Source organism: Canis aureus, chromosome 16 (genome assembly GCF_053574225.1).
Source record: "Canis aureus isolate CA01 chromosome 16, VMU_Caureus_v.1.0, whole genome shotgun sequence".
NCBI classification, from domain to species: Eukaryota; Metazoa; Chordata; class Mammalia; order Carnivora; family Canidae; genus Canis; species Canis aureus.
Window position 1 is genome coordinate 57,946,753 of NC_135626.1, and position 20,048 is coordinate 57,966,800.

General features: G+C 51.7%; 1 protein-coding gene and 1 long non-coding RNA gene across 3 annotated transcripts; both read left to right on the top strand.

The window, feature by feature from the left end:
- Positions 1-400: 400 nt before the first annotated feature.
- LOC144286992 (E3 ubiquitin-protein ligase TRIM65-like) lies at positions 401-6,326 on the top strand. 2 transcript variants are annotated; one of them, XM_077854169.1, is made up of 8 exons: positions 401-514; positions 667-710; positions 1,198-1,847; positions 2,886-2,981; positions 3,210-3,443; positions 4,422-4,584; positions 4,715-4,867; positions 5,738-6,326. In XM_077854169.1, the coding sequence occupies exons 1-8, from the start codon at positions 480-482 to the stop codon at positions 6,298-6,300; spliced, it is 1,938 nt and encodes a 645-aa protein (XP_077710295.1). In that variant the 5' UTR covers positions 401-479; the 3' UTR covers positions 6,301-6,326. The 2 variants fall into 2 exon arrangements, with proteins under 2 accessions (XP_077710295.1, XP_077710296.1); XM_077854170.1 differs by having other exon boundaries at positions 4,805-4,867.
- A 7,319-nt stretch (positions 6,327-13,645) lies between these two features.
- LOC144287001 (uncharacterized) lies at positions 13,646-16,064 on the top strand. Its single transcript, XR_013354933.1, has 2 exons — positions 13,646-13,995; positions 15,791-16,064. It is a non-coding gene; the product is annotated as an uncharacterized LOC144287001 (long non-coding RNA).
- The last annotated feature ends 3,984 nt before the right edge of the window (positions 16,065-20,048 follow it).

The window sequence follows — 20,048 nt, forward strand, 5'->3', positions numbered from 1 at the left end:
CTTCTACTTCACTCATCCCTTTTTTCTTCTGAGAACCAGAACCATAGTGGAAGCAACAATCTTTAGGATCACCAATCAGATAATGTTGATCATTCAACTTTAGACAAAGAAGGGGCTTTGAAATATCATCTCCTGTAACAACGCTGTCGATTCACAAGAACCATGGTCCAGAAAGATGAAAGAGTTGCCCAAGATCCTACTGCCGCGTAGATGCCACTTTCCTCTCTGGGTGGTGATGTGAATCCCTTAGGTCCACTGCAAGCAGCCTGAGGTGCAGCAGCAACTCTGCCTCCTGGGGTGAAGGCTCTGGAGTAAAGGATCACCCATGGAGAGACAGAACACATCAGCACCAGAGCATGTCCAGCGGCACACCATTTGCCCTGCTGACATCACAAGCAGAATGCTAGGGCTGCTCACACTTGAACTGTGATGTCAGGAAACAAAGCTGAGGGCAGTCTCCGAGGAGGGGGGCTAACTTGATGGGGAGATCACAAAACAGCAGCCAAAGGGAAAGGTGAGAAGGCAGGCATCAGATCCCGAGAGATGGAGAGGACCAGGGTGGGGGCACATGGGACTGACGGGGACCCTCCCAACAGCTAGTGAAGTGGGACCAGGGCAAGGTCCCTGCACCTGAGTGCCCAGGGGTTCTTTTCCGTCCCACCGCAGGGCAGCCGAGCCTCTAGCCCTCTCTGACATGGAGAAAGTTTCATGTAAGTACTTGTGCTTCCTACTTTTCTTCTGAAGGGCCAAAGAAGTGGCTCCTTTCCCTTGCACTGATGTGACTTCTTTCGGCTCATCCAGTTGCTTGTCCAAGATTTGCTGCAGGAGTTAGGGCTGCGACACAGAGAAGACAATCCCCATGTTACGCCCCGCTTTGTGGGCTGACTGGTGACACACCCTCTGTACCACCTGGACAGACAAGTGCTTCTATGGGAAGGACTGGTGTACCCCTAAAAGGCCCCTCAGCTCCTTTCTTTTTTTTTTTTTTAATTTTTTCATGAGACACACAGAGAGGCAGAGACAGAGGCAGAGGGAGAAGCAGGCTCCTTGAGGGGATCCCAATACAGGACTCAATCCCAAGACCCCAGGATTACAACCTGAGCCAAAGGCAGATGCTCAACCACTAAGTCACCCAGGTGTCCCAAGGTCCCCTCAGCTCCTGTTCTGACTTCTTTAAGGCTTGCTCTGTCTTCTCAGGGCCACTCCAGGACCACAACCCCACCTTCCAGCCCCCTCCCCAAGCCCAGCTCCTGATGAGTAACAGCAGTGTCCGCACATTCGAGGACCAGGTCCTCTGTCCCATTTGCCTGGAGGTGTTCCGTAACCCAGTCACCACCGCCTGCGGGCACAACTTCTGCATGACCTGCCTCCAAGGTTTCTGGGACTACCAGGCTACTGCGGGCGAGACCCTCTACTGCCCCCAGTGCCGAGAGAGCTTCCCATCCAGACCGCGCCTCTGCAAGAATGCCATCCTGGAGGAGATGGTGACCTGCTTCACCCAGGCCAAGGACCAGACCTTGGGGTCCTCACAGATCCTGGCCGGGCCTCGGGACGTGCCTTGCGACTTCTGTTCACCCCAGAAGCTCAAGTCAGTAAAGTCGTGTCTGCAGTGCATGGCCTCTCTGTGCGAGAAGCACCTGCGCAGCCACTTCGAGGACCAGGTGTTCCAGGACCACCAGCTGCTGGAGCCCGTGTGGGACCTCAAGAGCCGCCTGTGCCGGAAGCACCGCAAGCTGCGGCGGCTGTACTGTCGCACAGAAGGCTGCTGCGTGTGCGGGGCCTGTCTGCTGGAGGAGCACAAGAACCACGACACCATCCCCCTGGAGGAGGAACGTGCCCGCAAGGAGGTGAGGCAGGGATCGGGGGAGGGACAGGATGGGGGGCAGGAGCCCCGACCTCGTGGTTCTGAGTCTCTCACTGAGTGTTAAAGTCTTTCCCAAGCCTGGGCACACCTGTCCTTGGAGGGAAGTTACATAACCCTCCGAGGGACAGTCATAAAGGTAGACATGCCCTGACATGGGAAAGGGCTGGCAAGTTTGAGGAACAAGGGTCCGACGTTGTATGCGTGAGTTCTATGTTCATTTTTTTTCTGGCACAGAAGAAGGAAAGTCTAAAAGAAAACATTGTCATGGTAGGTGGGGCAGATCCCCACCTTTTCTCTCCTTTCACATTTTGTTCAACATATTTGTGCTGCTTTTCTTAGAGTGGAGGACTTCTATTTCAGACATTCTATCATGTGTATTCAGTAAGAGTGCTCTTCCCATGTGGCCACCCAGTGACGGTCTGCGGCCAGGAGCTCAGGCCGGAATATAAACCATTCGCCACACTGTTGAGCTCGGCTGACGCCTTTTCCATAGCCAGACTTTGTCAACAAAGCAAGCAGTGTGTTGACTGATAGTCTGGCTTGAGCTTCTTATTTTGTGTGGGCCACCAACAGTTCATGGACAGGCACCTGGAATGGCACAGTTCTATCATCTGTTTTAAACAAGAACATGCCCGTTGCTGGGACAGGTGGAGATGAAGGCTGCTCTCTAGAGGGACTTGGGACACATGCTGCCTGGGCCAGGTATCTCCGGGCTCCATATCTGACGTGCCCCTCCTCGACCCACCGCCTCCTCTCAAGCCACCAAACCTCCACAGCCCCTTTTTGTGACCTGAAACCCTGTGGTCATCACTGTCAGGAGCAGAGAACCTGATTCCTAAAGATGGGAGGAGAGTCTCAGGGAGTAAGGGTAGTCCTGGGCCATCTGGCCTCCAGCTCTGGTCTTTCTCTCTCTGGGCATCTTAGCAACGTCAGCAGCGTGTCTCCTCTGGGCTTGTAGGAAGGTTTCTCCCAGGCCACCTCTCTGAATCAAGGGCTGTCTCCTCCTCCCTCTCACTCCCAGGTGGAGGTTCGGAAGGTCCAGGCCAATGTGGAAAACCAGATGCTGATCATCAACTCTGACAGCCAGAAGCACCGAGGGCAGGTGGCCTTTCTCTTGGTAAGGCTGGCCTGCCCTCTCCCAGGCCCCGGCTTCACACACACACACACACACACACACACACACACACACACCCTGCACCAGGCTGAGGGGCACTCTCAGGGCTTGGAACCCAGTGGTCAGCAACCGGATGCCTAGGCAGGCTCCACGCCCTAACAATGGGGGAACCAGGCTGGGGCTGGGAGATGCCTCTCGACACACCATGTACCCCACGCACACCCCCCACAGAAATTGATCCAGACAACACGTGATGAGGTGAACACCTGCTTCTCAGAGATCATCCAGGAGGTCAAACAGCTGCAGATGAAGGTCTTGGATTTTGTGGAGAAAGAGGAGGCGGCCGCTCTGGGGAAGCTGGGCAGCTCCATCCAGCAGAGCCACAACCGGCTCCTGAAGCTGGAAGGGGACAGCATCTGGCTCCGCACCCTGCTTGCCAACAGGAGTGACCAGCAATTTCTGCAGGCAAGGCCCACCCACCCCTTTCAAGGCCCTAGGGCTCTGATAGAGCCTCCATTCCCCCTCCACCCTCAGACACACCAGATCTGCCCAGATCCAGGATAAGCGATCAGCATTTGGGGCTGCATCTCTGTCCATTCTTTAGCCTCTGGGGGCCTCCCCATTCCAGGCCATTGGTCCTGAGCTTACACCAGCACCCTTGGCTTCTTCCTCCACCTCAGCACTCAGCCTGACCCTAACTTCCTGCCTTCATTTCCCTGGAACAGAAGGGAGTGGACGCTGAGATTCCAGGCATCTGCCACAGTCTATGTTTCTCTAGACTCTCCCAGACCAGGGATGGAAGTGAGACCAGAACAATCCATATAGCCTGGAATGAAATCCCCTTTCCTTCCCCAGCCCTGGCCTAGTCCCCAGCCCATTGCTGCTACAAGAGGGTAGCAGGCAGGGTAGCCAGCAGAGGTTTGGGTGGCAGCAGTCTTCTCTCCACGTGGGGCCCAAGGCTACCCAAACCGTTGCTGGGGAATTCAGAGCATAGACCTCCTTTCTTCAGCTGATGTCATATGTGGCGGGGGGTTGGATTTCTAGAGCTGTTGCTCACAGTTGCCCCAACACACACACACACACAGGCACACACACACACACATGCACACACATACCAAGAAACTTTTGGCAAAGTTTTTCACTAAGCAACTAAAAGCTCAAAAGAAATCCTCCTCCCATTGTTTTCTTTTTTTTTCCCTCCCATTGTTATCTAATACACTTTGGTTAAACCATTAGGCTACAACAGCCATGCTTTTGGCAAAGCCCTAATCTCACATCACAACCAGGAGGAAGGGAGAGAGATGTCTAGGTTTGAAAAGCAGCAATTTCTCCACCTGCCCCATGATCCTGGGGACCCCGGGGACCCTAGCCTAAGCAGGAGCTCCTGGCCTCTGCGTAAGCCCTGGCTAACAGGTGGCACTGCTGGTCACTCCCCGAATTCAGGAGTTCCCCAGGCTGAAGCACTTCCCTGCCTGCATGGAACCCCTGATGGGAACCAACTGTGAGGAGAAACAGACCTTCCTCCAGTTGCCAGAGACTCTGGCCGAGCTCCGGACCCGGCTGATGGACGTGGGTCTCAGCTTCATCAATCAGATTCTCCTGAAGGGTCAGTACCTGGCAGTCTGGGGCCACTGGAGACTCACCTGCTTTCTGGGGTGGGACCACCCTACAGGGCAGTGCTTAGGGGCTCTAGGCACTCGTAGAGAGCCCTGCCTGCCCGTGTGCACCTTCCCCAGGTGTTACAGCCTCCCGGAAGCCCACATCTCTCTCTGCAAGGATGCTGGGCTGTAAGAGTATCCTCAGCAAAGCCCCTCCATCTTCCCCAGGCATTAAGATGAACTCCTATGAGGTGCTGCCCCCAGCTGTGGACAGGAAAATACTTCTCAAATGTGAGTCCTCAGTACGGGGGTCCAGACCCAGGGGTGAGAAGGAAAGGAGGTCCCAGCCCCACCTCCAGTCAGACCAGGGCTCCAGAGAGATGCCAGCTCTCTCTTGCCCTGACCTTCCTCTTGGGACTGGAGATCTCAGGAGGTCTCAGCTTGTGATTCCAAGGCCCTGAGAGGAGAGGAGGACTATCCCCCATGGGTGGGGCAAGGACCTGCTTATTGCCCAGCTGCTGGCTTGCCACCCTCCCTGGGCTCTGATGTGTGGCACAACCTCTGCCCTTGCCTGAGTGCCTGCCCGTGTCCCCGGGGGTTTCGCCAAGCCAGCTTGGATGACTCTGCCCATTTCTTCCTCATACAAAAATGTCTCTTTCTTTTTTACTATTATTAGTTTTTAAGAATTTATTTATTTATTTATTTATTTATTTATTTATTTATTTATTTAGGAGAGATACCCAGAGAGCATGAGACAGACAGAGAGCAAGCACGAGCAGGGAGGGGCAAGGGCAGAGGGAGAGGGAGAAGCAGATTCTCCCTCTGATACGGGCCTAGACCTCCGGACCCTGAGATCATGACCTGATCTGAAGGCAGATGCTTAACTGACTTAGCCACCCGGGCGCCCCCAAAAGTCCCCTTTCTTTTGATGCTTCTGCAGCCGCTCTCCTGGGGGGTGGGGACTGGGAGGCACATCTCAGTGACTTCCCTGAGATATGGTGGGGGGTCTCTCTGGTGAATCCCTGAGTCACCCCCTCCGGGAGCCCTGGGCCCTCTGTCAATCCGGCTCAATCCTGTGTCCTCCCGCCCGCGCCCGGGGGAAGAGAGGGCCGGGGAAGGTGCTCACCCGGGTCCCTTTCCCGGCCACCTCCCCACCCCCAGGTTACTGCAACCTCAACTTTGACCCCACCACGGCCAGCGAGGAGCTGTTCCTGTTCAAGGAGACGCACTCGGTGCTGAACCTGGGCATCCTCCTGGAGCCCCTCGGCGCGGGCGGCCCCGTCCCGGGCTTCAGGCAGTGGCCGCAGGTGCTGTGCTCGCGCGGCCTGTCCGAGGGCCGCCACTACTGGGAGGCCGACGTGTCCGACTCGTGGGTGTGCCTGGGCCTCACCTACCGCCGCAGCCCCCCGCTCGGCGGCCGCCCGCGCCGCAACACCGTCCACCTGCTGGGCCGCAACCCCTACTCGTGGTGCCTGGAGTGGGACTCGCTCAGGTTCTCCGTGTGGCACGACAACGCGCAGACGGTGCTGCACGGCGGCTACCACCGCACGCTCGGGGTGGCGCTCGACTGCGGCGCCGGCTGCCTGTCCTTCTACGGCGTGGCGGGCGGCCTGAGCCTGCTCCACCGCTTCCTCGGCTCCTTCCTGGAGCCGCTCTACCCCGCGGTCATGGTCAGCAGCGGCGCCTCGGTCACGCTCAAGCAGCGCCCGGAGGCGGAGGCCTAGGTGCGGCCAATAAACCTGGACCCCGAGCGCTGGCTGGGCCTGGAGGAGGGGCGCCGGGGGTGGGGGTGGGGGGGCGCCCCCCGGAGGTCTGTGCTGTGCGGGGGTGGCCCCGGGAATCCCAGGAAACAGGCGACCCCCTCGGTTCCCGCAGCCACAGGAGAAGGGCTCCGAGCCAGGCTGGGGTGTCCGCACCCCCACATCCCAGCAGCCTCCGGAGCTGGGGGGATTCCTGACCTGGAAGCACAGCTTCCCCCACCGCGGGCGACCAGCCCATCAGAGGCCCCTGGCCTTGGTTTTCTCGGCTGGTCCTGGCTGCTCAGCCTCAGGGGCCCACGGACGTGTTCCCAAAGGCCATGAGACCTGAGTGGGGGGGCTTGGAGTAGGTGGCTTCTCTCTGCTCCTCCCCTGCAGGTGGCCGGGCTGAGAGTGGCACCTGACAGACAGATGGCTTAGGGGTGTTCTATCCCAGTTGCTTAATGGGAGCCTGGGAGGTTAAGCCGTGGAACCCAGGCTGATCTCAAGAAGCAAGGCTGAGGGCCTACTGTCCAGAGCGCAGTCTCACACTGCTGGTGTTTCAGTCTGGAGCCGATGTGGAACTGAGGCTCTCCACCCCGCCGCCCTCCTCTGTGTGGCTGAAGGCTGTCTTCCCAGCGATGGGCACACCCCACTCTACTCATAGCATGTAGCACTGCCCAAAAGCAAAGGGGCTGCTTCCACGTCCAGGCCTCCGCCATCCCACCTGCCTGGCTGGGTGTGCGGGTGTCTGCCCTTCCTGGGAGAGGCTGGATCCCCGCCAGGTTACTGCCTTGCAACTGCAGGAGTGGGCCTGGGGATTCGGCCCCTCTAGGGAAGCCACCTCAGCATTTCCAGCTTCAGCCAGCCTCTTGTTCCTCCCGCTTCTCTTGTGGGGGGGCTCTCAGGTTAATGATTGACTCCGAAGAGGAAATGCTACAAGTCCTGGGAGAGAACCCCTCCGGCAATGCAGTCCAGAACCGGGCCAAACAGCACCCCACAGGGTGTGCCTGAATTCCATCCCCACCCAGCCCCTTGGAAGAGAAATTAGTGATCCTAGTTTCCGGTCAGGAGAGGTCATTTGGGGGTCAGGGCAGGGCCAGACTGCAATAGGTGTAGAGGGTATATGCTCAAGGTCTCTCAGGCTGGGGCATTGGCTCCTCTAAGCAAGCTGTGTCTTACCGATCTTCCTTTCTGGCGTCTTCACTCAGCACCAATTCCAGTCATTCTTGTTTTCCTTGAGCATGCTGATAGGTAGGAATCACCTTTCCAAGGAACACCTTTCCAGTGTTCAGGAGAGGTCTTTTCATATCCAAATGTCTCAATCTAGGTTCCAACACCCACCCACCACCCTACCCACCCCTACCCCCCCACCCCCCACCCCCCGCAATCTTCATTCTTCCTGGGCTAAGGTCAAGAAATGCTGAGGTGGGGTACAAGGAGACAGCAGAGCTGTTCTGGTTAGCCACATGGATAGATCTCTGAGCCCTTCCCCATCCGGGAGCTGACAAGGAGGCAGCTACCCTTACCAGCTCCTCCTGGGGTGCTATTGTGATGCCAGAACCATCCTCATACCCTCAAGCACATGTTGGTTGAAATCCACATCTGTATTTTTAAAAGATTTTATTTATTCATGAGAGAGAGGCAGAGACTAAGGAAGAGGGAGAAGCAGATTCCCTGCAGGAAGCTGATGTGGGACTCAACCCCAGGACCCCAGGATCACGCCCTGAACCAAAGGCTCAACCACTGAGCCCCCAGACATCCCCACTTCTGAATTTATTTTTAAGATTTTATTTATTCATGAGAGACACACAGAGAAGCAGAGACACAGGCAGAGGGAGAAGCAGGCTCCATGCAGGGAGCTCGATATGGGACCTGATCCCGGGATCCTGGGATCATATCCCCAGCCAAAGTCAGAGAATCAACTGCTGAGCCACCCAGCTATCCCCACATCTGAATTTAATAGGGGTATTTGCTTTCCTAAACAGCTCTTCATTTGCAGTTCCTAGGCCACTAGGAAATCACAGTGATAGTCCTGAGGGTCCTCAAAAGCTTTTTAGTATTTCAAAAACCCAAATGGCAAGCAAGCCTGCACATCAGGGAGGCTAGCCAGCAAGCCAAAATGTCAGCATTTTCTGCTCAGGGCTTAACATGTGCCTCACGGCAGAAATATGCTAGAGGCGTCCTCCTGGGTGCCAGATCAGCCAGCGTTTTTGGATAATCCATGTCTGTGAACCCTATCCCTTCCCTTTCCCCCACTGTGGAGAGACCAGGGAGGGGACTGTCCCTAGAATGCCACCCACACACTTCTGATGCCTTCCTGCTGCTGCTTTAGACTCAAATATTTTTATTGTGAATCCAGACAGGCTGTAAACTAATCTGTCTCCAGGGATTATTTCGCTTTAAAAATGTCCAAGTTGTTCCTTACAAATAGATTTTGTTCCTGTATGACTTGGGTAATTTTTAAATTAATCTTTTTTTGCATTTTTTTAATCAAAGCAATGCTTTTATTTAACAACACATAGTGTTTACTATATGCCAGCCTCTGTTCATGGCAAATGAAATGTTCATGGCAAACATGAACTCACATAATCCTCATAATAATGTTATAAATAGGTATGAATTATCCTTATTGTATGGATAAGGAAACTGAGAAGAGATTAAGTGACTTGTCCAAGATCATGAAGGTGTTTAATTGAGCAGTCAGGATTCAAGTCTACTCTTAACTTTTTTAATTTTCAAGATTGTATTTGAGAGAGAGTACACAAGGGGTGGAAGAGGGAGAAGCAGGCTCCCCACTGGGCAGAGAGCTGGGTATGAGGCTTGATCCCAGGACCCTGAGATTATGATCTGAGCAGAAGGCAGATGCTTAACCAGCTGAGCCACCCAGGCATCCCTATTATTGTGGGTTTTTTTTTTTTAAGATTTATTTATTCATGAGAGAGACAGAGAGAGAGGCAGAGACACAGGCAGAGGGAGAAGCAGGCCACACGCAGGGAGCCTGACGTGGGACTCAATCTCCAGGATCAGGCCCTGGGCTGGAGGTGGCGCTAAACTGCTGAGCCACCCAGGCTGCCCCATGTGTACTTTTTTTTTTTTTAAGATTTTATTCATGAGAGACAGAGGCAGAGACAGAGGCTGAGAGAGAAGCAAGCTCCCTGCGGGGAGTCCAATGTAGAACTTGATCCCAGAACCCCGGGATCACGCCCTGAGCCGAAGACAGAGGCTCAACCACTGAGCCACCCAGGTGTCCCTGTTGTGTACTTTCAAAACGCAAAAGTTACTCAAAGTGCAAAAATTACTTATTCACTGGCTGTATAACATTACATTCTACAAATATGTCCTATAGCTGTGGCGTGTGGTTTTTTTGTTTAATCTCTACACCCAACGTGGGGCTCAAACTCATGACCTTGAGATCAAGAATTGCACACACTTCCAACTGAGCCCGCCAGGAACCGCTCCTGTGGCTTTGTTTGGCTTTAATTCCTTGATTCCCACTAGAGGTGAGCGACACGTGGCAACCCAACCAAAACCACAGATGTTGCTTCCTCCATGTTACCCCACGTTTGAACGCAGAAGGGTCAAGGTAGGGGCTAAAGGATGCTGGCAACAACAGGGTCCATCTCATCATGTTGTCCCACAGAGGGGAGGGATCAGAAGCAGGACCAGGTGGCAGGAACCTAGGGAAGAACCCTGAACCCTAGGGGAGGTATGGTGTACTCAGGCTGGAGGTAAAGGAGGGGATGTTTGTGGGAACCTCAGGCAGAGTATGCCTGGCATATGGTGGGTACCTGATGGCTGCCAGGAGCACCCCACCCAAGAGAACATAAGCTCAACTCTGCACTTTTCCTGTGAGGAAGGCCCCTGGTGGCAACATGGACCAGGCCCCACCTGCTAAGGAGAAGTGGGCTGTCTCTAGCCTGCCCTGCTGGCTCAGTCCCACCCCAACTCCACTCCCCAGATCCTTGCCACAAACATCAGTCTCCAGTAGCTTTCATGGACTTCATTACCAGCCCTTATACCACCCCTACCCTCTGAAGGGTCTTCCCTCCTGGCCTTTGCTCACGCTCTCTCCGCTGTCTAGAGCACTCTTCCATTGTCGCCCCTGTAAGCCCTCCACATCACTTGTCATATTCTACTGTGCAGTCCTTTAAGACAGCTAAGATGCTCTGCTTTCCAAGAAGCCAGTGTTTTGTTTTAAGATTTTATTTATTCATGAGAGAGACAGGCAGAGACATAGGCAGAGGGAGAAGCAGGCTCCCTGTGGGGACCTCGATGTGAGACTCGATCCCAAGACCCTGGGATCACAACCCGAGCCAAAGGCAGATGCTCAATCACTGAGCCACCCAGGCGCCCCTCAAGAAGCCAGTCTTGAACCCCGTCTCCCTAAGCCAAGTGGTGTTCCCTCCTCTCTGCTCCTTAACACCCTCTGGATGCATCCCTCCTGGCATCCACCTGTTTCATGTGAGAATTCTCCATCGGATGTAGGAGCAGCCTGGATATTTCATGTCTCCAGTGCTTAACACATGCCTGCCAGAGAGTGGGTGCCTAATAAACGTTGACCCAAGGACTGAAGGAAAACTTCTAGAGGTTGGAGGGGAAGGGGCCACCCAGGTCCTTTCCTGGGTCAGGTCAGGCTGGATGTGAGTGGCCTGGCACGCTGCTCGTTGACTTTCTTCCCCTCCCTTTGCCAGCCTTTTGCTAAGTCTGCACACACTCTGTGTCCAGGTGTAAATAAAAGGCCTTCCTACTCCTCCTTTGGCTCCCATTTTTTACTTCCCCTCTACCCCAGAGATTCTTTGAGGCTGAGGATCGATCCTCCAGCAGGTGTGTGTGTGTGTGTGGGGGGGAACACAAACCCCTCTCAGCCTCTGTTTCCTGACCTGCAAAATGGCATGGAGAGGAATACCATTCATATTTGTTAAAGATTATATGAGTCCCAGTGCTTCCCAAACCAGGCCACTGGGAAACATGCATTTGGGGCAGGGCCAGGACTAGGGTGAAGCAAGTGAGGCATTCACCTCAGGCTCAAAATTTAAGAAAGGCTCCAAAAAAACCTCAGTCACCAAGATAAATATTTTAATGCAATATTTTACAAAATCAAAATTAATGCAAAAATCCATGATGGGGGATGCCTGGGTGGCTCAGCGGTTGAGCCTCTGCCTTTGGCTCTGACAGGTCATAATCCCGGGGTCCTGGGATCGAGTCCGACATTGGGCTCCCTGCAGGGAGCCTGCTTCTCCCTCTGCCTGTGTTTCTGCCTCTCTCTGTGTGTCTCTCATGAATAAATAAAATCTTAAAAAAAAAAAAAAATCCATGATGGTCAGAATTTCAAAATTGTAAAGAAAGACCAGACCTTACCCAGTATCTGTACTAGATGCTTTGTAACCCCTCAGACTAAGCCTGACCCTGACTCCAATAAAATTTTATTCATGAAACCAGATGACTCCTTTGGACATAGTTTGTTGATATGATTTTCGATAATTGTTGCATTAAATTATTTACCCTGATTACTGAAATTTGTTGGTATCCTGTAAATTTTGAGCTCCAGGCAAGTGCTTCACCTGCCTCATCCTAGATGGGCATGTCACATATCTGGAATTGAGTAGCTGGACCAGGAAGGAGGAGGCGGCGGGGATGGCAAATGTCCTGCAATTCTCAGAATAGCCATCCCCAGTTTCCCTGTTGTTACTAGGACATATATGTGCACAGGTACTGCAAATGAAAAGTTAAACAACATTCATTTAGCGGCCTACCCTTGCCAAAATAAATAATAATCAAAGTGTCAGAAGCCCAAGGGCACCCAGTAAAAGGCTTTTGGTTCCCTGCCAAATGTTTCTGGAAGCTGACTCTTCCTCATTTATGACTGGATTCTTTCTGCTTGGAGGACGTGTGCCTTAGTGCTTTTGTGTTTTATGCGTAGTTGGGAGGTGACAACAGTGGCTAAATTTCAGCCCAGTTTGCTCCAGTGTTCCACAAATGGCTTCTTAGGGGCTCTTGTGGGCCAGGCACTGGGGGGCTCCCCATGGGCTACTGTGGGAATCAAGGTAGACGGAGTCTCTACCCCAGTGCAGGGAGTGGAGGAGGAGAGACCCTAAGATCAGTCACAGTGGTGAGTGTATCTAGCCACACACTGAGGTAAAAGCTCTTCAGGGGAAGGGTTGACCAAGAAGCCATCGCATGCCAGGCATCAGCAAACTGTGTGGCCCATTGCCAAGCTAAGAATGGTTCTTACATTTTAAAAAAATATTTCATTCATTCATTTAGTTTTAAGATGTTATTTACTTATTCATGAGAGACACAGAGAGAGAGAGAGGCAGAGACACAGGCAGAGGGAGCAGGCTCCATGCAGGGAGCCCGATGTGGGACTCTGATCCAGGGAGTCCAGGATCACGCCCTGAGCCGAAGGCAGACGCTCAACCGCTGAGCCATCCAGGCGCCCCTTCATTTATTTATTTGAGAGAGCAAGCAAGAGCGAGATAGAGAGGAGAGAGAGATTTTTATTTATTTCACAGAGACAGAGAAAGCACACAAGCAGTGGGAGCAGCAAGCAGAAGGAGAGGGAAGGGAGAAGCCGATTCCCCGCCAAGCAGGGAGCCAGACTCAGGACTCCATCCCAGGACTCTGGGATCATGATTCGAGCTGAAGGCAGACGCTTAACCAACTGAGCCACTCAGGCGCACCATGGTTCTTATATTTTTAAATGGAAGAAAAATTAAAAGAAATGTTTTTAAAGACGTTATTTATTCATGAGAGACACACAGAGAGAGGCAAAGACATAGGCAGAGGGAGAAGCAGGCTCCTTGCAGGGACTCCAGATCACGCCTGGCCCAAAGGCAGAAGTTCAACTGCGAAGTCACCCAGGCGTCCCTAAAAGAAGAATATTTTGTAACACATGAAAATTACATGATGATCCAATTTATCTGCCAATATTGATTTATTGGAACACAGTGCTGCTCATTTGTTTACATATGTAGCTGCTTTTGCCAATAATGGCAGTATTGCAACCAAGACTGATTGGTTTGCAAAGCCTAAAATATCTACTATATGGCTCTCTACAGAAAAAGTATGCCAACTCCTGATTGATTAATTGATTGATTGATTCTTTAAGATTTTATTTATTTATTCATGAGAGACACAGAGAGAGAGAGAGAGACAGAGACACAGCCAGAGGGAGAAGCAGGCTCCATGCAGGGAGCCTGATGTGGGACTCTATTCCGGGTTTCCGGGATCACGCCCTGGGTTGAAGGTGGCACTAAACCGCTGAGTCACCCAGGCTGCCCCTCAATTCCTGATTTAAATCAATATAAATGCACAATAGTGAAAAGGTCACAAAGCAGAGGTAGATGTGCTAGGAGGAATAACTAGGGGAACCAGCCTAGCCAGGGAAATAAAGGAAGTCTTCCTGGAGGAAGTGATGTTTAAGTCATGATGAGATAAGAGTTATCCAGGCAAAAGGGCTCAGGACAGTCCTAGCAAGGAGAACAGCAGAGGCAAAGACCTCACAGCTGGAGGAACATGGCAAGCAGAGAAAGCCAGGGTGGCTGGAAGGCAGTGAGTGAGGAAGAGTGATCTGGGGCTGAAATGGCGGGCAAGGGCCAGGTCTTGAGAGTCTTGTGGCCACACCAGGGGCTCGTCTTCATCCTGCAAGTCCTAGAAAGCCACCGTAGAGTCTTAAGAAGGGTGAGTAATGGGTCAAGATCAGACTTACTTTGCAGAAAGATCAGCTCAGCTACAGTGCTGAGGCTGGTCTGGGGCTGGTGGTGGAGATGAGGTTAAGTGGTCAGAGTGGAGAACTGGGAGGTAAAGTGAGCAGGACTTGGTTATAGATTAGATACAAGGCATGAGAGAGACAGAAGGTCACAGAAACTCATGGGATGCTGGCACTGCCATTTACTGAAATGGAGCACTGAAGAAAGACCGGGTTTGGCTTGGGGTGTTGGGGAGGGGCAGTGTAGACAGGCATCCATGGCAAGTACTGGTTGATGCTGCGTCTGGGTTCCTCTGTGGGACACAAGTGGAGGTGCCAGGTTGGATATCTGGAATGTGGGTTCATCAGTATACAGGTGGTGGTTGGAGTCACAGGTGTGAAGTGAAAGAGGACAGGACAAAGGTCAGAGTCTGTAGGACTCTCCAGGACTCTCTGATTTAATTCAAAGGTTAAGGGTAACAGCAAGAGTGGCAAGAGAAGTGGCAGGAAACCAGGAGAGAATGATGTCCTACAAGCCAAGGAAAGAATGAATTTCAAGGAGGGAGGCATCAGTGGGGTCAGATGCATGTCCATTGCATGTGGTGACATGAGAATGACCAGAAGGGACAGAAGTTCAGCTTTTTTTTTTTTTTTTTTTTAAAGATTTTATCTATCCATTCATGAGAGACGTAAATAGAGAGGCAGAGGGAGAAGCAGGTTCCTTGCAGGGAGCCCGATGCGGGATGGGAACTCAATCTGGAACACGGATCACACCCTGAGAAGGCTCAACCACTGAGCCACCCAGGCGTCCCTAGAAGTTCAGGTTTTTTGTTTTTTTTTTTTACTTATGATAGTCACAGAGAGAGAGAGAGGCAGAGACACAGGCAGAGGGAGAAGCAGGCTCCATGCACCGGGAGCCCGACGTGGGATTCGATCCTGGGTCTCCAGGATCGCGCCCTGGGCCAAAGGCAGGCGCTAAACCGCTGCGCCACCCAGGGATCCCGAAGTTCAGGTTTTGAGGATGAGGGAGGAGGGAGGAGGACAGAGGGAGGAGGGGAGTTGCAGAAACAGAGCCAGGAAGAGAAGACACCTCTCGAATCAAGTTGGGCTGGGGCTGGAGCTGGAGGGGAATATGAGTAGAAGGAAGATAGGTTTTTGATTTTGTTTCATTTTAGGAGACACCTGAGCTCATTATTTTTTTTTAAATATATTTATTTAATTATTTGAGAGAGAGAGAGAGAGCACACAAGCAGGGGGGAAGGGCAGAGAGAAAAGCAGATTTTCACCCCTGAACAGGACTTGATCCAAGGACCCTGACCTGAGCCAGAGGCAGATGCTTAACCAACTGGCCACCCAGGCACCCCCTGATCTCCCTTAAATATCAATCTTGCGCAACAGCTAATCTGCATGATGATTCAGAATTCCTCTGGGTAGATGTGCGCCCAGTAGAAATTTTAGCCTTAGCAGGAAATGCTAAAACCTCCAGGGTTCCCAAGGGAAGGAGACTAAGTGCAGAGGGTGCAGGCCAGGGGCACCAGGGAAGATATCTTGGAGGTGGGCCTGGGGCTGTTCCCTGAGGATGGGTGGCTCCATCTGGCCACAAATGCATCCTGGGCAACCCTGGATACAGAGCTGAATAATGCTCCCCCCCCGTAAAAAAAAAAAAAAAAAAAAAATCATGTCCACCTGGAACCTCAGAATGTGACCTGATTTGGAAATAGAGTCTTTGTAGACATAATTAAGATGAGATCATATAGGAATAGATCCAATAACTAGTGTCTTTATCAGAAAACAGACACACACATACAAGAAGAAAGAAGAAGAAGAAGAAGAAGAAGAAGAAGAAGAAGAAGAAGAAGAAGAAGAAGAGAAAAGAAAAGAAAAGAAAACAGAGACACAGAGACAACCAGACACAGAGAAAAGATGAAGGCAGAGATTGGGGTAATGCTCACAAACCCAGGATAGCCAGCAGCCTCCAGAAAGAACCAACTTCAACAACATCTTAAATGTCAGACTTCTGGCCTTTAGAACTGTGAAAGAATTTTCTTTCTTCTTTCTTTCATTTTTGTAAGATTTGTTTATTTATTTATTTATTTATTTATTTATTTATTTATTTATTTGAGAGAGAGAGAGAGAACACAAGCAGTGGGGAGGGACAGAGGAAGAGGGAGAAGCAGACTCCCTGCTGAGCAGGGAGCCTGATGAAGGATCTGATCCCAGGACCCTGAGGTCATGATCTGAGCTGAAGGCAGATGCCAACTGAGCCACCTGGGTGCCCCACATTTCTGTTGTCTTAAACCCCCTCGGTTCATGGTCCTTTGTGATGGTCCAGGAAACCAACAGAGCACCAGTTGAAGGCTAAGTGTTGGATGCTGTGCCAGATGCTAGAGATATTAAAGCTGATAATCCCTGAGGTGTTCCTGGATCTTTGGAAGCTGTATCATCAGGGACCACCAGGCATGACCGTCTAGAAGAGGTAGCACTCAGTCTGTGTCATTATAAACAGCGTGTAGGGGGTATCCAAGGTAGTGGGGTAGCACCTGCGTGAAAACAGGAAGATGACCAAACACCAGTCAAGACTGGAGCAAAGTGAGGGGAAGGACCAGCAGGAGACAAGCTGAACTTGATTCTGAACTTGATTCTTCAGTGTGCTCAGGTCACCACTCCCCAAAGTGGCCTGATCCGGTTTGACTGATGGGGACTGAGTGGGAGTGAGAGAGAAGGTCATAGAGGTGAAATGAGGACATGAGCAGGGGAAGTGAGGAAGGATGGGAACACAGGTGAGGTGGGGTAGATGAAGAGATGAATCTAATGGGTGAGCTATGGGCGTGTGGGTTGGGAGTATTGGGAAATCGGTGTGCATTCAGAGCCCTGCCAAGGTGTGGGCAGAGTTGACCTGGAACTCAATGCCAGAGAAGGCTTACAGGTACAGCCCCTGAAAAGGTGGGTGCTTTTCCAAGATGAATCTGGCAGTCCAGGCAGAGAGGCTGAGTAGAGAGATCTTATTAAGGCTCGGTGTCAGTGCTGTGTGGGCCTGTTGAGGCCCCAGCATCAGGAAGAGATAAGACATATGAGCAAGATGGGAAAGAGCAGTCAGTGGAATCAAGGATTAACTGGATATGAGGGTGGAGGTGAAGGGGAGGGAGGGAGGCTTGGGACCAAGTCAGAGAATGAAGATGCTTTCCCTATTGGAAAAGGAAGATGGCAAGGATGGTGTGGGGACAGGCTGAGTTGGGATGACAGAAAATCACAAGGAGTTGGATCTGTAGCTCTGGGGAAAGGGGACCAGCCTGGAGGAGAGAGTCTGGGTAAAAGGCAAGAAGGAGGAAGCAGGAGAAGGAAGAGGGTACTCAAGATGAAGGAGTGGCCCCAAAGCCCAGGGAGCCCCCCTCCAACAGCCCCCTCCTAGGCTAGGAGAGAGCGCTGTGTCCAGGCTGTAGTTCTAGAAGTGCCTGCCTGCCTGATTTATGACCATTGCCCTTTCCACACACCTGAAATCAGGGTAGGACTCAGGGACAATCCCAAGTTAGGTGGTGTGAAGTCACCCTGTGGTTTCTCTTGTCTTGGTCCTAGCATTAGGCACATGCTGCGCCTCAGTGGGAGACAGCAGGACATCTCTGCCCCCAAGGACTGGGGGCTAGAGTGGTGTGGGCGTTGAAAGCTGTGGGTGCCCAACATCACTTCCAGCATTTATGGCAGCTCCAGGACAGACTGTGCCCATAAAATCTGACTTCAGGAGGTCTTTAGGCAAACAGCCAGCTGGGTGGCATGACCGAGACCTCTGGGGCCAGCCAACAAGCTGCCCATGCTCTGGGCAGAGTAGGGCAAATAGGCAGAGGGATGAAGAAAAGAAAGAACAGAGAAGCTTCCCTCATGCTGGTGGAGAAGGAAGAAGTCTGTAAACAAGAAGTCACAGCCACCAGCAGTGTCCAGAACAGACCAGATAGGTTGTCCCCATTGTTCCAACAGGGACAAAACCAGGGACACCAGAGGGTCACAGCCAGAGGCCAAGAGCAGGAGGAGAGGAGGAGGGACAGAGAAACCAGGATCCCATTCTGGAACTTTTAAACACTTAAAATATATTTTTTAAGGTTTATTTATTTATTTATTTATTTATTTATTTATTTATTCATGAGAGACACACAGAGAGAGAGACAGAGACACAGAAAGATGGAGAAGCAGGCTCCCCACAGGGAGCCCAATGTGAGACTCCATCTACCAACCCGGGATCACGCCCTGAGCCCAAGGCAGACGTCCAACCGGTGAGCCACCCAGGCGTCCCACACTTAAAAAAATATATATATATATCTTTTTTAAAGATTTTATTTATTTATTCATGATAGTTACACAGAGAGAGACAGAGAGGCAGAGACACAGGCAGAGGGAGAAGCAGGCTCCATGCAGGGAGCCCGACGTGGGATTTGATCCCAGGCCTCCAGGATCGCGCCCTGGGCCAAAGGCAGGCGCCAAACCGCTGCGCCACCCAGGGATCCCATTAAAAAATATTTTTAAAGACTCCCAGGATGTGGACCCAGGGTGCTAAGACCCAGGAAGTGGGGAGTTACTTAGATGGCCAATACTCCATGCCTTCATTCGGCCAATGAGCTAGTACCCAGACAGCACTCCATACGTGTTGACCCTTCCCATAGCTGTTATAATTCTGCATTACACGCTCTGCTAAGGGCTGGGGAAGGATTGATCATCTAACAAGAAAGCTCCTAGGCCTCCAGGAGCTTAGTGGGAGCCACATGCCACTCAGCAGGATTAATGCCTCAACCTATAAGGTCTGAGAGGCCTTCTTGGAAGAAAGGGCTTCTAAATTGACACTTGAACACACCAACCGGGGGCCAGTTAGGTAAAGGCAAGGCTCCTCAAGACAGTGTTCCAGGGAAAGGGAACAACCACACACGTGCAAAGATCTCAGGGTGTTCGGCCAACCAACAACAGAATGTGGTGGTGGTTGATACCATTACTAATAGATGGTGATTATGCTATTAAGTACTAATTACTTACTATTAATTCCTGAAGATTTATGACTTTGAGCAAGTACCTCCTTCTCTCTTTGAGCAGATGCCTTGGTTCCCTTATCTGTAGGATGATGACCCTTCCAATTCTATGTCCCTAGTCACATGAGCCATGGGGTTCATCCCAGGACCCTGGGATCATGACCTGAGCTGAAAGCAGCCGCTTAACCGACTGAGCCACCCAGGCACCCCACCCCACCCCACCCCCACTATGTATGCAGTTTAATGGATCCCATCCCTTTCTCCCAATGTTTGTATCCAGGGAATGTCCTTTCATGTAAGAGCCAACCATAGCACTGAGACCCCAGCACCGGCAAGAAATGAAATATAGGCACGGTTGGGACGCCTGGGTGGCTCAGTGATTGAGTGCCTCCCTTTGGCCCAGGATGTGATCCTGGAGTCCTGGGATCGAGTCCCACATCAGGCTCCCTGCATGGAACCTGCTTCTCCCTCTGCCTGTCTCTGCCTCTCTCTGTGTCTCTCATGAATAAATAAACAAAGTCTTAAAAAAAAAAAAGAAATATAGGCATGATGATGACCTATTCCTAACATGGATCTTATAACTAATACAAGTATCTCCTACATAATTCACCCAGAAGTTAAGCCATCCTAGTAGATGTGAAGTGTTATCTCATTTTGGTCTTGATTTGCATTTCCTTGATAACTAATGATGTTGAGCATTCTTTTTTTTCTCTCTTCTCTCTTTGCCTTTTTTTTTTTTACGATTTTATTTTATTTTTTAAACTTTTTATTTATTTATGATAGTCACAGAGAGAGAAAGAGAGAGAGGCAGAGACACAGGCAGAGGGAGAAGCAGGCTCCATGCACCGGGAGCCCCATGTGGGATTCGATCCCGGGTCTCCAGGATTGCGCCCTGGACCAAAGGCAGGCACCAAACCGCTGCACCACTCAGGGATCCCAAGATTTTATTTATTAATTCATGAGAGTCACACACAGAGAGAGGCAGAGACACAGGCAGAGGGAGAAGCAGGCTCCATGCAGGGAGCCCGACGTGGGACTTG

What these genes read in the sequence shown, in the direction of transcription:
- LOC144286992 (XM_077854169.1), top strand. Translation starts at nt 480, where the DNA reads ATGGGGAGATCACAAAACAGCAGCCAAAGGGAAAG. An exon ending in TGACATGGAGAAAGTTTCAT is followed by an intron (nt 711 to 1,197) that starts GTAAGTACTTGT and finishes CTGTCTTCTCAG; the next exon opens with GGCCACTCCAGGACCACAAC. An exon ending in CAATCAGATTCTCCTGAAGG is followed by an intron (nt 4,585 to 4,714) that starts GTCAGTACCTGG and finishes CACCTTCCCCAG; the next exon opens with GTGTTACAGCCTCCCGGAAG.